At 36.0% G+C, this 15,257-nt stretch overlaps 1 protein-coding gene and 1 long non-coding RNA gene across 2 annotated transcripts in view; one reads left to right on the top strand and one right to left on the bottom strand.

Annotated features, from left to right (window-relative positions):
• The window catches only part of LOC134795393 (uncharacterized), a 548,375-nt gene that overhangs the window by 296,467 nt on the left and 236,651 nt on the right, over positions 1–15,257 (bottom strand). The window lies entirely within an intron of this gene.
• On the top strand, positions 3,459–7,843 carry LOC134795364 (serine/threonine-protein kinase RIO1). The gene is made up of 4 exons (XM_063767192.1): positions 3,459–3,644; positions 4,466–5,608; positions 6,585–6,777; positions 7,540–7,843. The coding sequence occupies exons 1-4, from the start codon at positions 3,573–3,575 to the stop codon at positions 7,695–7,697; spliced, it is 1,566 nt and encodes a 521-aa protein (XP_063623262.1). The 5' UTR covers positions 3,459–3,572; the 3' UTR covers positions 7,698–7,843.

Here is a 15,257-nt window from a genome sequence, read left to right on the forward strand (position 1 = left end):
AGGTGGCGAAAGCGCCACGCGCGGCTTATGGCAAACCCCAAAATTGGGGCCGAACGGATGTACTTTTAGCTACCTGTAGCAAAGCGACGAAATCGCGGAGTGAGCCACGCCTGCCAGCATGTACTTTTACAGCTGAGTGTGCACTTGTGCAGTACATTCAATAAAACAATTTGTTAATTTATTAAAACAAATCCTCAATTCTGTAACTATAAATAGAGCGCTGGTAGATAGAATAAAACAGTGAGTTAGTGGTAAAACTTGCCTGGGATAAGTTTTCAAACTTTACAGATACACAGCCAACATAAAACCCACCATAATCTCAAACTTATAGCGTACATTTTAGCTTGCGTTTATCTTGCACAAAGTAATCCCAAGTATAATTAGTGGCTGCACTGAAAAATTGCATTGCTCTCGCTGGATCTAGCCACCAAGGTACTTAGCGAAGAAATACGTGTACCTACCGTAATTTTATTTGTGAGTCTGTTTGTCAATTAGGTAGTGTTTTATTGCTTACTATTAGCGCTTCTTGGGTTTGTTAGATTAGAGGATATGAAAAGAATATCCTATTGTTTTGAAATTATAATTTTTAGTCGAACTATAAGTGCGGTTAATTAGCACTATTATGTACTGTAAAACACACACAGTACCCGCTAATTTACCGCCCTAGTGCGGTAACTAGCACTTTAAGTGCGTATGTCGAAAATTTAAAGGGCCATATGTAGGTCCCTTCTGTAAATCGTTGTACGATACACGTGCGAAAAGGTAATTCGCAACCGTTCGCTCGTGTTTTAATTTTACGCCACTCGTTGCGAATTTCCTACTTTTCGCACTCGTATCGTATCTGGTGCTCCATTACGACACCCTATGCTATAGCCAAGCTATAGCTCTGCTATAATAAGCACATTACGTATCTATTTCCACGACTCTTCTCTTTCCGAACAGACTCGAAATTATTGTGTAAGTACAGTGCCACATAAAATATGTACCTAGTAGAAATTTAATAAAATGGAACTAAAAAAATATCCATACTTGCCGTTTTTAAGCATTTTATGTCAAAAATAAGACAGGGCTCATACCAACAAGCGCTTTTTCAACGCGCGTTAAAAAAGCGCTTGCTTCCGTCCGCATGCTAAATTAGATATAACGACCAACGCTTAAAGTCGAAAATCCAACAACGCTTAATAAAAATCGCCACCGCCATCGTATGAATAAATACACATGTATCCATTTGTGTCATTCCAACGCTTTTTTAACGAGCGTTGTAAAAGCGCTCGTACGTATGAAGCCTTACGGAGGAAGTGGCGTCCTCATTTATTTTCTTCTATTTCTTTTTTCGCACTATACACCTTACGCTAGGCGCGCACCAAGCGCGCAATGAGCAACTTTTGTCTCTGTCGCACTTTCAGACTACCCATAGAACTAATGTGAGAAATAAAATAGTTGCTCGTGCGTGCCTAGCCAGGTATAAATAAAAAGTAATGCTTTAGATTAGTTACTACCAAGGCCTATTGACTTCCTTGGAATGACGTGACCCTTCATAATTGTACATGTGTGCTCCGTTCCTAGAGGAAGATTGCCAGTAATTACCATAAAAATATTTTACTACAGCAACATTGCTAGAACTGGCTTTGTGTATACGATTTCTAGGAACAAATCCAATTTTTTTATCAAATATATTTTGATTTGTATTTTATGAAGTAGTCGAAGTCATATGTAAATTATTATCTATTTCAGTTTGTCTTTGTCTATGTTCATAAAATCTATGAAGGGTAGACGTGCCTCTACCCTCCATGATAAAATTAAAAAAATCTTTGTCAATAGGCCTCTTTGATAGGCCTTGATTTGGGTCTGGCCGGTAAGAACATAGGCAAGACAAAAGTCTGTAATGTCAATGCTGTCATTAAAGTCATTTAACGCAAAAATATCAGTTTTCATATAAAACGATTTATTCACTTGAAATATATTTATTTACCTATTCATTTTAAAATAAAAACTATTCATATGTACGAGCAACATATCTAAATACGTCTTCGCACAGACTTAGTTAAATTTAAACCGCTGTAGTAAACCAGAAACAGCGATAATTTCAAGGTAAGAAATACATATATTAATCTTTAAATAAAAATGAGCGTACTAATTGCCAAATTCAAATATAATAATTTAATCTAATTATCCCCGTAAGTCTCGCGGACGCTATATCGCGTCCGAAATTTTAATCAAAATTCATCATAGATGTAAAACCTCACATTGTTAAAGCTGGTAAATTTAGACCCGGTAGCAATTAGCGACGTTAGTAATTAGGCAGTTAGATTATATTGTTTAATTTGTGACTGTTTTGTTTTAGAGAGGGAATCAGCAGATGGCTTGAGCGTGAGATAACACTATAATCCTGGGCCGTCATATGATTTCTTGGAAAAAGCTCAAAGGGCACGTATCTGCCGCATATCCAGACTAGTACCCCGGTGACCAAGAACGCTGCGCGGAGCTGTGAAGCAGAAAATGTCCGATAACCGGATAGATGTAATAACAACTTGTAACCATTTGCCATATCAATGTATGTATTCATATGTATTGCTCCTAACATATATACAGTAATCCTAATAGGAATGAAAATATTTATATCTTAATATACTTTTTTGTTTATATACTTTTTTATGTATATTTGACGAATTTCTAAATATAGTACCTAATCATTACCTTTTAACTTATTTTTTTATTTATTTGTGATATGCTAATTTAAGAGCCCATCAACGTGCACATTAGCGCCGCTGCTAAATAATCGTGATTATTTAAATTTAATGTCAGGTATTTAAAAAAGGGGGCCGCTACGGACTGTATTGTGTATTTAAGTATCTTTTGAATACATCAAACTACTTTTTATGTTACTGGATTCGTAAATCTACGCGTCCAAAGTTAAAACGGCCGTTTTTGTTTCGAGCTCATAGATCGACGAATCCAGCAACATAAAAACTAGTTTGGTGTATTCAAAAGGTACTTAAATACACAATACAGTCAGTAGCGGCCCCCTTTTTGAAATACCTGTCGCTAAATTTAAATAATCACGATTATTTAGCAGTGGCGCTAGTGTGCACGTTGATGGGCTCTTAAAAAACCTGACCCCAACAAAAAAGAAAAAATACAAAAAGAAATTCCCTCTCCGGGATTCGAACCCAGGACCATTAGCTTCCTGAACAGGCGGGTATTACTGCCAATACCCGCTAGGCTAAACGGGTTGTCAATTCTAATTACAATGGTATCCTACCAGAGCGCTAGTAGTATAAACGAACTTTTGAAAGGGACATTTTTTTGTATGGAGTTATCGTTCTTCTCCTAGTGAGTATTATATTCTTTGGTTACTACACTATAGGCAAAGTATTCATGTCCAATTCGGACTCAACGTGGAACGACACATTGCAAATTGACGTTATAAACGTCAATGTCATGTCAAGACGCATAAATTAGACATTGAGTGAAAAGCTCGACACGTGTGTTTAATAAATATAAAAATTAAGGCGATTTTTAATAATAACTACTTGTGTTTTGACCTCAGAAATACTTTAAATTTGATTATAATGTCTGACGGCAGCGACGGTCAATTTAGCGATTACGAAAATGATATTTCCAATAAGGTTAAGTCAGTAAGGGTGAGTTCGATTCTAGTTCACAAATCTTACAGAAGTATTGTAGTATTTATACTGATACTGTAATTTTTCGATCAGCTAATAACTGAAGATTACTTTCGTGACCAGTATTGTTAACAGTTGCTAGTTACAGTGAAAAAGCATGCATTAAGGGCAGGGCCGTCTTATGCTGGGGCCCTTGGGCACATAAGAATTTGGGGCCCTTTTGGAAAGTAAAGAAAGCGAATTAAACTAAAATTTTTCTACTATGATCTTTTATTTATTATGAGTAATCAAATATACCGTTACTGTCTGTCCTTCGGGGTCCGCTGAGGATGGGGGCCCTGGGCACGGGCCCCGTGTGCCCTTATGGTAAAGACGGTACTGATTAAGGGTTTACTAATGTGTTGCACAAAGTTTTTTGACATATTTTTGTATTGCACAATGTTACTTGGCAAAAATGTCGTTTGGTAGAATTACCTTTCGCATAGTATCATTTAGCATGACAATCAATTCAGAGTTTTATTATCCAGAACTATATTTTGGCATACTGTTGATGCCCATAATAGGGTTTACTAATATGTTGCAGAAAGTTTTTTGACATATTTTTGTATTGCATAATATTGTTTGTCAGAAATACACTTCGTATAACATGTATTGTAGAAAAACTTTTAGTCGAATGATAATTTTGCATAACTATTACTTAGCATTACTATTTACTAGGCATACAATACATTTTGCAGCATATTATTTAGCAGAAGATTACTTTTGCCTACTACTACTAGATGAGGGTAATCCTGCATTAAGATCTCTAATCAACTTTACATTTATTTTTTCTTTTCCAGTTTGCTGAAACACTGGAAGTCAAAACACTCAGCAGCAATGCAGAGAGTGACTATGATTCTGATGAATACTTCCAAGAGTCAGATGATCCAACAAGTAACTCGGGAAAACTTAAAAGTAACTCACAGATACCTTCAAACAAAATCAACACATTCCAGCCAAGTGAAAAGTTGTTTAAAAAGTATGTAAACAAAATCAATGTTGATAGCTACGATCCAATGGACCGTACAAATAAGTTCATTGATAACAATGACAGAAAGGTTGACAGCGGCAGGATTAGAACTAAAGATAAGCATGACAGAGCCACCGCAGAGCAAGTCATGGATCCACGCACAAGAATGATTCTCTTCAAGTTGTTAAATAGAGGTGTAATCAATGAAATCAATGGTTGCATATCTACTGGTAAAGAGGCCAATGTGTACCATGCTACGTCTAAAGATGGAAAGGATTATGCTATTAAAATCTACAAAACATCAATTTTAGTGTTCAAAGACAGAGATAAGTATGTATCAGGAGAGTACAGATTCAGAAATGGGTACTGTAGATCTAACCCTCGTAAAATGGTGAGAACCTGGGCTGAGAAGGAAATGAGAAATCTTGTCCGAATGTTCAATGCAAAGTTAAATGTTCCAGAGCCGATTATCTTACGAAGCCATGTACTAGTTATGACTTTCATGGGAGATGACGGTTGGCCTTCTCCGAAACTCAAGGATGTTGAAATTTCTCAATCACAAGCCAGATCTTTGTACCGGGATTGCATAATAATGATGTGGAAAATGTTCAACATTTGCAAACTCGTACATGCAGATTTATCAGAATATAATCTTCTGTACCATAAAGGAAATGTAATAGTCATTGACGTGTCACAGTCTGTGGAACATGACCACCCTCATGCATTTGAGTTTTTAAGGAAAGATTGCACTAATATATCAGATTTCTTTAGGAAGAATGGTGTTGCCACACTCACTGTGAAGGAACTTTTTGATTTCATTACCGACTCTGCTATAAATGAGGGAAATTTGGAAGAAGTCCTGGAGAAACTATCAGAAAAGGCATCTACAAGGAATTTCGAGGAAATGACAGCCCAAGAACAAGTTGAAGAAGAGGCTTTCAAAAATATCTATATCCCTAAGAGACTTACAGAGGTGAGACTTTTTGAATTCTATAGAAAAAGTAGTTTAATCCCTTTAACTGCCATAGACGTCAACTGACGCGGGCGGTTACAGCCCAATATCAACCCTCATGCATTCCAACAAGGTTCGTGATGAAGCCCCACCCAAAGGTATTCAAAGAGATAAATGTTTTCTCTGGTCCCTTTTCAAACATCACTGATTTATTTAAAATATTTTAGTTGGTTTTTGCAATAAATTACTTTTTAATATTAGGTAAAAACTAACATATGGAAAGTAAACTATCATTTAATTTTTATTGTGTTCTTACTTAAAATAATAAAATAAAATAGCCTTTATTTACAGAACAAAGAATAGTTGCACATTATCTCTCTATTATCTCCCATCTTTTGTATTCTTTATCTGCTTGCCCTTCGGCAAAGGCCTCCTTCAACCTTCTCCACTCTCCCCGATCTATTGCCACTCTACTCCAGGTACGGCCAGCTACCTGCGCGATGTCATCGTCCCATCTCATTAGAGGTTTCGTCGCCTTTCTTTTTCCCTCTCTTGGGTACCATTGGGTGACTCGCTTGCTCTATTTGTCTGTGCCTCGGATGATATGGCCAGCCCACTTCCATTTGAGTATTTTAATTTTTGTGGCAATGTCTTGGACTTTCGTCCTATTCCTAATTAGGGTGTTTCGTAGCCGGTCAGTCTTACGTTCTTACTTAACGATTACCTTAATAACAGTGGCGGATTTGCAGTGTTGGCCACCCTAGGCTCCAGTAACTAGTAACTACTAATCAGACCTTTCTCAGCACTCATCTAAGACTGCCGCCCGAACCGCCTCTAATAATGTCTTGCCGCTCTAGGCCCGGGCCTACTGGGCCTTAGCGCAAATCCGCCACTGCTTACTAACATTATATCTAAGGTATTCAGATTTACAGACATGATTTCTAAATTTGTTATACATTTCCATTAAAAATAATGTTTTTATTATGGTTTATTACAGGTTATAAACTATGAACGGGATATCAACAAAGCTAAAAAAGGTGAAACAGAAGATCTAACATACAAGAAAATTGCCGGCTTTAACGAGGACCTTAGTACTGTCAATAAACCGGAGATTTTGGAGGAATGTGGTATTTCAGGCAGCGATTCTGGTAGCAGCTCAGAATCTTCAGATGATGAAGATGGAGATTCTCGTAAGTCATCACTACACCTTATAAAACAAAGTTCCCCGCCGTGTCTGTCTGTTTGTGTGTATGTATATTCGCGATAAACTCAATAACTACTGAACGGATTTTCATGCAGTTTTCACATATAAATAGAGTGATTCTTGGGGAAGGTTTAGGTGTATAATTTGTTAAGGTTTTCTGTAACCTATGAGAAGCCACCGCAGGTTGATAGTTTTCAAACAAAATTTTGTCAGCTGAATTTATATTACATTTTAATTCGTAACAGACTCAACTTATATTTATTTCTTGTGCTTTTATGGGCCTCATTCTTTTCTGGAAATCTGTATATTTTTGATTATGCAATGGGTCAATTGTCAATACAGTTATGGAAGTAGTGTAGATTTAAAATTAGAATCAAAATACAAAATGTCGACTAGTGCAGACACCATTCCGTGTCCCACCATCAACAGATTGACCATTCTCAACTTTATTTCAATGAGATAAGGTTCATCAATTGTCACTTAAGTGTTTTGCTGCTCTTAGACTGAGTGTAATTTCTGAAACCTTAAAAATCCTATGGAAATAATAATGCTATCTCTTTTATATTTGCTTAGATCGGGCAAAAGTGAAAAAGATGGTATTATGGCTTTAATTGGCAGTTGGTATGGGTATTTTACTTAAATTTTCTTACATAACATCTATATCTCTGGCACTAATTGTGTTAATAAACTACTTTACCTTATTCCTAGACATACAATGTCGTAATATGTAACAAAATTTGGTCAACAGATCCCAAATTCAAATCGTCTGCCCGACCAAGAGACGAATCCCCCAACACTAAGAAGGCAAGGAAAAAAGCAGTGAAAGAAGAAAAGGCAGAGAAAAGAAAGACGAAAGTCAAGAAGCACATCAAAAAGAGAAGGGACAAAGGTACAGGGAAAAAGTAGAATGGCAACTAACCTAAGTGAGCAGTTTTAAAGGTGTCATTCAGATAAATTTGTGCCTGTGATGAAGTAAGAAAAAGTACCTTGTTTGAAAGGTGCCGAAGGTCCCTTTTTCTATAGAATGACACAACTTTATACTTATAGAGTAGGTAAGTAAGATACTTTATAATTATAATTTATAAATTAGGTATGAAATTATATCTAGTTAAATAAAACAAAAGTATTTATTTATTTTGTTGTCATTGTTTATTATAGATTGATAATCTTTACATTAAAAAAAAATCATAGACGGTACAGAGGTAATGCATAGTTATTTTCCATCGTTTTTTCACGGAAACGTACGAACGTGTCTTGCTATTTCAGTCAGTCTCGGTACAAAACGTACTGAGTTTGACTGAGGCAGCATGACAAATACGAACGTTTCCGAGAACATACGATGGAAAACAATAATGCACTACAGTAAAGGGCCATAAAGTTTGCACATCGGAATTTCGGCTTCGTAGAGCGTTGTCTCTTTCATTCTCGTTGCCTCCAATATTCTCTTTCTAAATACCGATGTGCAAACTTTATGGCCCTTTACTGTACCTACCTACATCTGTATAAATGTTGAAGTAAATATATGTATTATGTAGGTAGGTGTGGGAATAACCACGTCTGACATAATTTTATTCCTGTGGCTTTTCATTTAACACCTATCATTGATGGATCCTGTACACAGAAGTTTAGTCTGAAACAATATAAAAAAAATATATAAATATGAAAAAATGGATATGGAATGGAAATATTATCAAATTGGTTTTTAATCTAAGTTGATAGGGTTGTATGGTCCCAATGGTTGCCACCGACGGAGTTTCATACAAATCTGAGAGCAAGCTGGAAGAAAATTGGCTTGTGTTCAACTCACTTTTTATTCAGCAGTGTTGGCCGAAACGTTAATGCAATTGACCATTCTTGACCATTAACCATTAGAAATTGAACCGTAAACTGTACCCATCCGTTTCCGTTTACGGTTCAATTAATGGTTAATGGTCAATTGCAATTAACGTGCGGCCAACACTGTTATTCAGTGCCAAATTGTTCCAAAATTCGCAACCCCGGGTTGTAGCACTTAGGCTTTTTTGAGATGAATCATCAACATACTGAGCAACTTTTACTATGGGACCAATCCCAAAATCGCGGCAAGTTTTTGGTCTCCCATAGAAAATATCGACATCGGTTACGTATGCGGAGCCAATATACCAATCGATGACGCTCCTTAGCGAACGAAACGCAGCAGTCACTGTCGGACTAATATGGAAGAGTGATAGAGTGACACAAAGCGTTTCGATATCGTAGCGCAGACGATTGTCCCCTTGGCAAGGTACCCTGTTCAGCCAAATTTTTGTGTTGTTTCTATGGTAAAAGTTGCTCAGTAAGTAATCTTAAGCAAACATCTTACCATCACAATCGTCAAACGCAACACATTGGCCGCATCTGGTCTCGTAAGTACCTCTTCGGCAATAGCAGTGGCACTGGTCTTGTGGTGTCGGAGCGAACGGGGGGGACTTAAATCTGTCTGCGCAAAGACCCGTGTCCCAAGCTTGTCGGCATTCGAATACCTTTTTGGGGTCCTGGCATCTTGCTGCAAAATAAAAACAAATATAACAAAGGTACAACTCTAGTCATGAGGTGATAACATATGTATTGTTCCTGTGCTGCCCCCTACACACCACTCGTGCACTAAATCCTACGTTTTCTCTGTTGCATCCTAGAGGAGATCAGAGGGCCTACCACGAACCACGTTTGACATGTTGCCTCTCTGTCGCACATGTAAATTCATACGTAAGTGCGAAAGGGAGGCAACACGTCGAACGTGGTTCGCGGTAGGCCCTCAGGGTCTGTACTGTAGTTGTTAAATAATAGTACATTGTGCAACATGGGGCGTAAGTTAAATATTGCAAACGAGAGTATAGTTAAATTTTATAGACTCGGGTTTGCAATATTATTACGCCCCGAGTTACACACAATGTTTTTCATCACACTTGCGATACAAAAATTAAGTTTAAAGACAATAAACTATTAATTATGGCACTAGAAACTTCATAACTCCCTAGGGAAAACGCTTTTTCTATAACTCCCGCTAAACCTGCGTGCAATTCCACATTTACTGAGCGAGTGTGATGAAAAAATATTAATGTAATCGTATAACATTTCAATAATCGAACTATTTGAGTTTACATTCGTCTCAAGGGGTCCATATTGGCTCATATACAATTTATTATTCGAATATTTCTAATACTACCGCTTTGTAGTCATAATCATCATTTCTCCGAAATGTGTTTCTAATATATTTTTTTTTAATAGTTATTTTATTTGTACTACTACCTACGTTATTCATAACGATATACATAATATTCCGTTTTTAGGGTTACCACCACCATTTTAATTACGACTGCACTTAAAATTGTATTCGAATACCAAATATATTGAATGATCACCAAAAATCATTAATGATCACCAAATCTTGAAGACCAAATTAATGCGATATTTTCACCTAAATAAACCACTATGATTACCAAAAAATGTATACATATTACCAAATAAAGTAAAATGATGCCAAAATTACTAGCCCCTCCCGCTCAACCCCCCGTACCCCGCACCGCATACCTACCTAACCTAACCTACTTTTCTAGTAGCATACTGAAATGCTACTATAAAAGTAGGTTAGGTTAGGTTTGAACTGCTATCAGTTAAGTGGGTTAGGTTAGCACTGCGACCCGTACAGAATTAGGTTTGAACTGCGACCCTTACAGAAAAGAAATGCTACTAGAAAAGTGGGTTCGGTTAGGTTTGAACTGCGACCCTTACAGAAAAGAAATGCTACTAGAAAAGTGGGTTAGGTTAGGTTTGAACTGCGACCCTTACAGAAACGAAATGCTACTAGAAAAGTGGGTTAGGTTAGGTTTGAACTGCGACCCATACAGAAACGAAATGCTACTAGAAAAGTGGGTTAGGTTAGGTTTGAACTGCAACCCATACAGAAACGAAATGCTACTAGAAAAGTAGGTTAGGTTTGAACTGCGACCCTTACAGAAAAGAAATGCTACTAGAAAGTGGGTTAGGTTAGGTTTGAACTGCAACTGTTACAGAAATAAAATGCTACTAGGTTTTTACTGCAACTGTTACAGAAAAAAAAGGTGACGAAGTGGATTAATTAATTTAATAGGATAACGATTTATTAAATATTTGCACATTTTGAATTAAAATGTAGTTACAATTGTGGTGGTCATTTACTATTTTTGGGTTTACAATGATTATTTTGGAGTCATTTGCTTTAATAAGATAGCTCGATTTAAAAATTTGGTTATAATTTTACATTAAAATGGAGTTCTAATTTTGGTGGTCATTTACTATTTTTGGGTTTACAATTATTATTTTGGTGTCATTTTCTTTAATAGGATAGCAAGATGTAAAAATTTGGTTATCATTTCGCATTAAAATGGGGTTTGAAATTTGGTAATCATATACTATTTTTGGGTTAATAATATTAGTTTGGTGTCATTTCCTTTAATAGGATAGTAAAATGTAATAAAATTGGTAATCATTTCACATTAAAATGGCGTTATAATTTTGGTGATCATTTATTATTTTAGGGTGGTAAAATAGAATTTTTTGGTATTAAATTTTACTAAATCTGGTGATCAGTTAAATAGCAGCCTTTTAGTTTTTCGTAAATTACTCTTAAACGGTGGCCCATAACAAAAAATATTCGGAAATATAGATAATCTGCATAAAATTTTGTACAAAAACGATTATATACACTTTTCCGCTAGGATCAGTATTTAAAAATATATTAAAGGGGGAAAGTTAGGTAATTATATTAAATTCTACTCGAGTCAATTTTTATCATTAGGTATGTGTTTATTATCTAAGTAAGAAATGAAGGAAAAGTGGATGAACTCACCGTCTCGGGCGAGATCCGAACTCACGACTCTGGAACCAACCCATCGCTCTGCCAAGCCAACTGAGCTACCGAGACTTACCCGAAGACAGCGAAAATTTCTACCATATCTTTCATATGAGCCTTAAGGTACCGTTTGGATTCAGACTACGCCAGCATTACTTCTACAGTATTCCAGTGGGACATTACTGCCAACTGCATTACTGTCGCAAATGACGAAAATCGCGCAGCAACATTGATTTTGACATTTGCGGCAGTAATGTTGCACTGTAATAGTGTTACAGTCGACAACACTAGTTCAATAAACGTCAAAAAGGTCATTTTATCTATACATTTATATTATATTTGACGTTTCAGGCAGTAATGTCGCGTTGCAATACTGCTACTGTCGACTTCACTACTACAGGAAACGTCAAAAGGGTAATTTTATCGATACATTTATATTATATTGGACGTTTCAGGCAGTAATGCAGTCGACTGCAGCAGTATTACAGCGTGGATTTCTGCCGACTGCATTACTGCTGCAATTTTCAACTATAAGAATAAGAATAATATTAATTTGAAAAAAAACCTTGCTAACAATAAATACCAATATCCTGTGGCCCCACACTAGGCTATACGTCTAGATATCTACTATACGTCCCAATCTTAAAAATAAAGTTACTATTATGTGTAGAATTGATTATAATTAAATTTCTCTCTTTAATATCTTTTTAAATATTGATCCTAGCGAAAAAGTGTACGAGATTTTTCTTGCGCCACCTTTTTGTTGTGGGCCACCGTTTACGAGTTATTTACGAAAAACTAGAAATAAATAAACCTTAGAATTGATTATAAATAACTTTCCTACTTTAATAACTTTTTAAATATTGATCCTTGCGAAAAGTGTACCGTTTCTTTTTTGTAGTAAATTTTGTGTAGATTTTGTTTTGTGACGTTTCAGAACATTGTTTACTGTTGGCCTGTTACGAGTTATATAGGACAATATAAAAAACAGACCACCAAATTGATTTTAATTAATATCTTTTTACATATTGATACTAGCAAAAAAGTGTACGGAATCTTTCTTGTAAGCAATTTTATGTACATTATTTACGTAAGTATCAGAACATATTTTGCTATGGGCCACCGTTGACGAGTTATTTACAAAAACCTAAAAAAAGGGACATATAAACCCCCTACCCGTTAGCGCCACGGTCGCCACCCCCATCCATCAGTACTTTCATTATGTTAAGTAAGACACCTTTACCTACAACTATGCCGAAATTCGCTCATACACGAATTATTTCCCCTGTTTTTCCTTCATTTGGTGGCCTATTAAATAATATTGAAAATACAAAAAACTTACGCGTCGTTGACTGGGAGTATACCAACCCGAACAAAATACAGACAAAGAAAATAAAATAAAGAATACGCGCCATTTCGACGAGTACACGACTAACGAACTCGAGGTCTATAAAGATAATAAATATTATGATGTTAAGTAAATGCTATAAAAACTGAAAAAACACGAGTGTACTTATATCCTTTACCTACTGTAAATAAGGCGCAGCACACACGATGACGATGACGCGTCTTGAAAGTTACTGTTTTAAATCTTTGAATAAACGTCACTAAGGGGTTGTGCACAAATCACGCGAGGTGTTTTCGGCTACCTTTTGGCTGTGTGTTTTTGGGTGTATTTTTTTTTATTTCTATCCGGCCGGTCAAAGCCACGCGCTCCAAAATTTCGTAAAATAGACTCGCTATTTTGAAGTACGGAGTGAAGATTTATGTGTAACGAAACCGAGAAAAAGTATCTACTCATGTGATAGGTATTTCTTCTTAGTTTCATTCACTGTAGAAAAATACACGTGAGGTCTCCTTATTATCATTATTATCAACCATGCACCTGACTCTGAGTTAAATAATAGACTTAAAGTAAAAGTAGTAGCTGTGTGTTCTGCGCTTTAGGTAGGTAGGCGTATAAAAAAATACCTGTTTTTCATTCTTATTTTTTTATTAAACTATATAGAAACAGTTGTTTTAAAACTAATAACATGTTTTTTTGTTCGTGTTTTTCGACCTCGACATTAAAAAATAAACATAGACGTTTGCTTTTTTCCTACCTACCTAAGTTAATCACATCAGGATTAACTTAAGCTGTCTTAAAATTGTTCAACATTGCCAGTCATGCTCAACTTTACCGAATTTGAAAAACAAATTTTCCACCAGAGAGCTCTCTAAATAGCTATGTCTTATTCCTATAAGAGTTACCTACTGTTTTTTCATTGCAAAATTGCGCATTGAAGGTAGTTGAGCAATTACAGGCCGCGTAGCCAAGATGCCAATCGCTCACGCTCCGTAGCGATCGAAACGCAACTGTCAGACTGTCCCTGTCGCACTAATATGGAAGAGTGATAGAAAGACAAAGCTTTTCGTTGTCGAAGCGATAGCGATTGTAACCTTGGCTAGGCCGGCAGGAGTCGTCCGACAAATAATAAAACAAAAAATTTACTCATATCTGTATTTTCTCAAGATTACTTAAAAATAACTGAATAGAGAAGCAGTGGCGTAGCTAGCATGGGTGGCACCCGGGGCGGAAATTGTGGGTGTCACCCCAAAATTCAATCAAAATTGTAAAATATGTTTAATATTTTACAATTATAAAATTACGTTTAATATTCCATAGCTCACAATTTACTCCATCGCTTTCATTTTAGATTCCATGAACTCTCAATAGTCCACACCCTGGCGGGTGTTGCCTCTGCGCGCCTTCTATGACACGGGCAAGGACAGCATCCGCTCGGTGTAACCCACATTTCATAAGTGTCATAAGGGCATCTACATGTTGGCTTGGGCTCCGCGCATGCCTCCCAAAGGTCCGAGTCATCATTGTCCCGTGAAAGATATACAAATAATTTACGTTAAAAAAAAAAACTTTTTGCCAAGTGCGCGATTTGAAAGATTCTGTAAAATCCCATTTCACTATGAATTTCAAATAGTCCAGAGTCACCCAATTAGAAACAGTGACATAGCTTCTCAATTACAGAAATAATCACATAATAAAAAAAAACCTTTCTGAATAAAAAAACCTACGAGGCGCCAACATATTATTGTTACATACCAGGAACCCCGAGAGATTTTAACCATGCATTTCTGAGGCCAAAATAAGGAAAATATACTAAAAGAATTTACGTAAATTTCGCCAAAATAAAATTGTTTTTCGATTTTTTGTACATAAAATGTAAATGTATGTAAATTTGTAAAACTGTCACCCAAAAATAATTTTAACTTTTTTTGTCAATTACAGAAATAATCACATAATTTAAAAAAAAACTTTCCAAAGTTGCGAAACTTTTCACATGATAATTTCTCGTTTTTCGATTTTTTTGTACATAAAATGTAAATGCTATAATTTGTAAAACTGTAACCCAAAAATAATTTTAACTTTTTTTTGTCAATTACAGAAATAATCACATAATTTAAAAAAAACTTTCCAAAGTTGCGAAACTTTCCACATGAGAATTTTTTGGTAACTTTTGAGAATGTTCTCGAGAACGAGAATTTATTTATTTATCGTATTTTATACCATGAATATTCACGATAGTTTAGGTGTAGTATCCTTACCCCCAGAAAATTCC

This window comes from Cydia splendana, chromosome 12 (assembly GCF_910591565.1).
Source record: "Cydia splendana chromosome 12, ilCydSple1.2, whole genome shotgun sequence".
Classification (NCBI taxonomy): Eukaryota; Metazoa; Arthropoda; class Insecta; order Lepidoptera; family Tortricidae; genus Cydia; species Cydia splendana.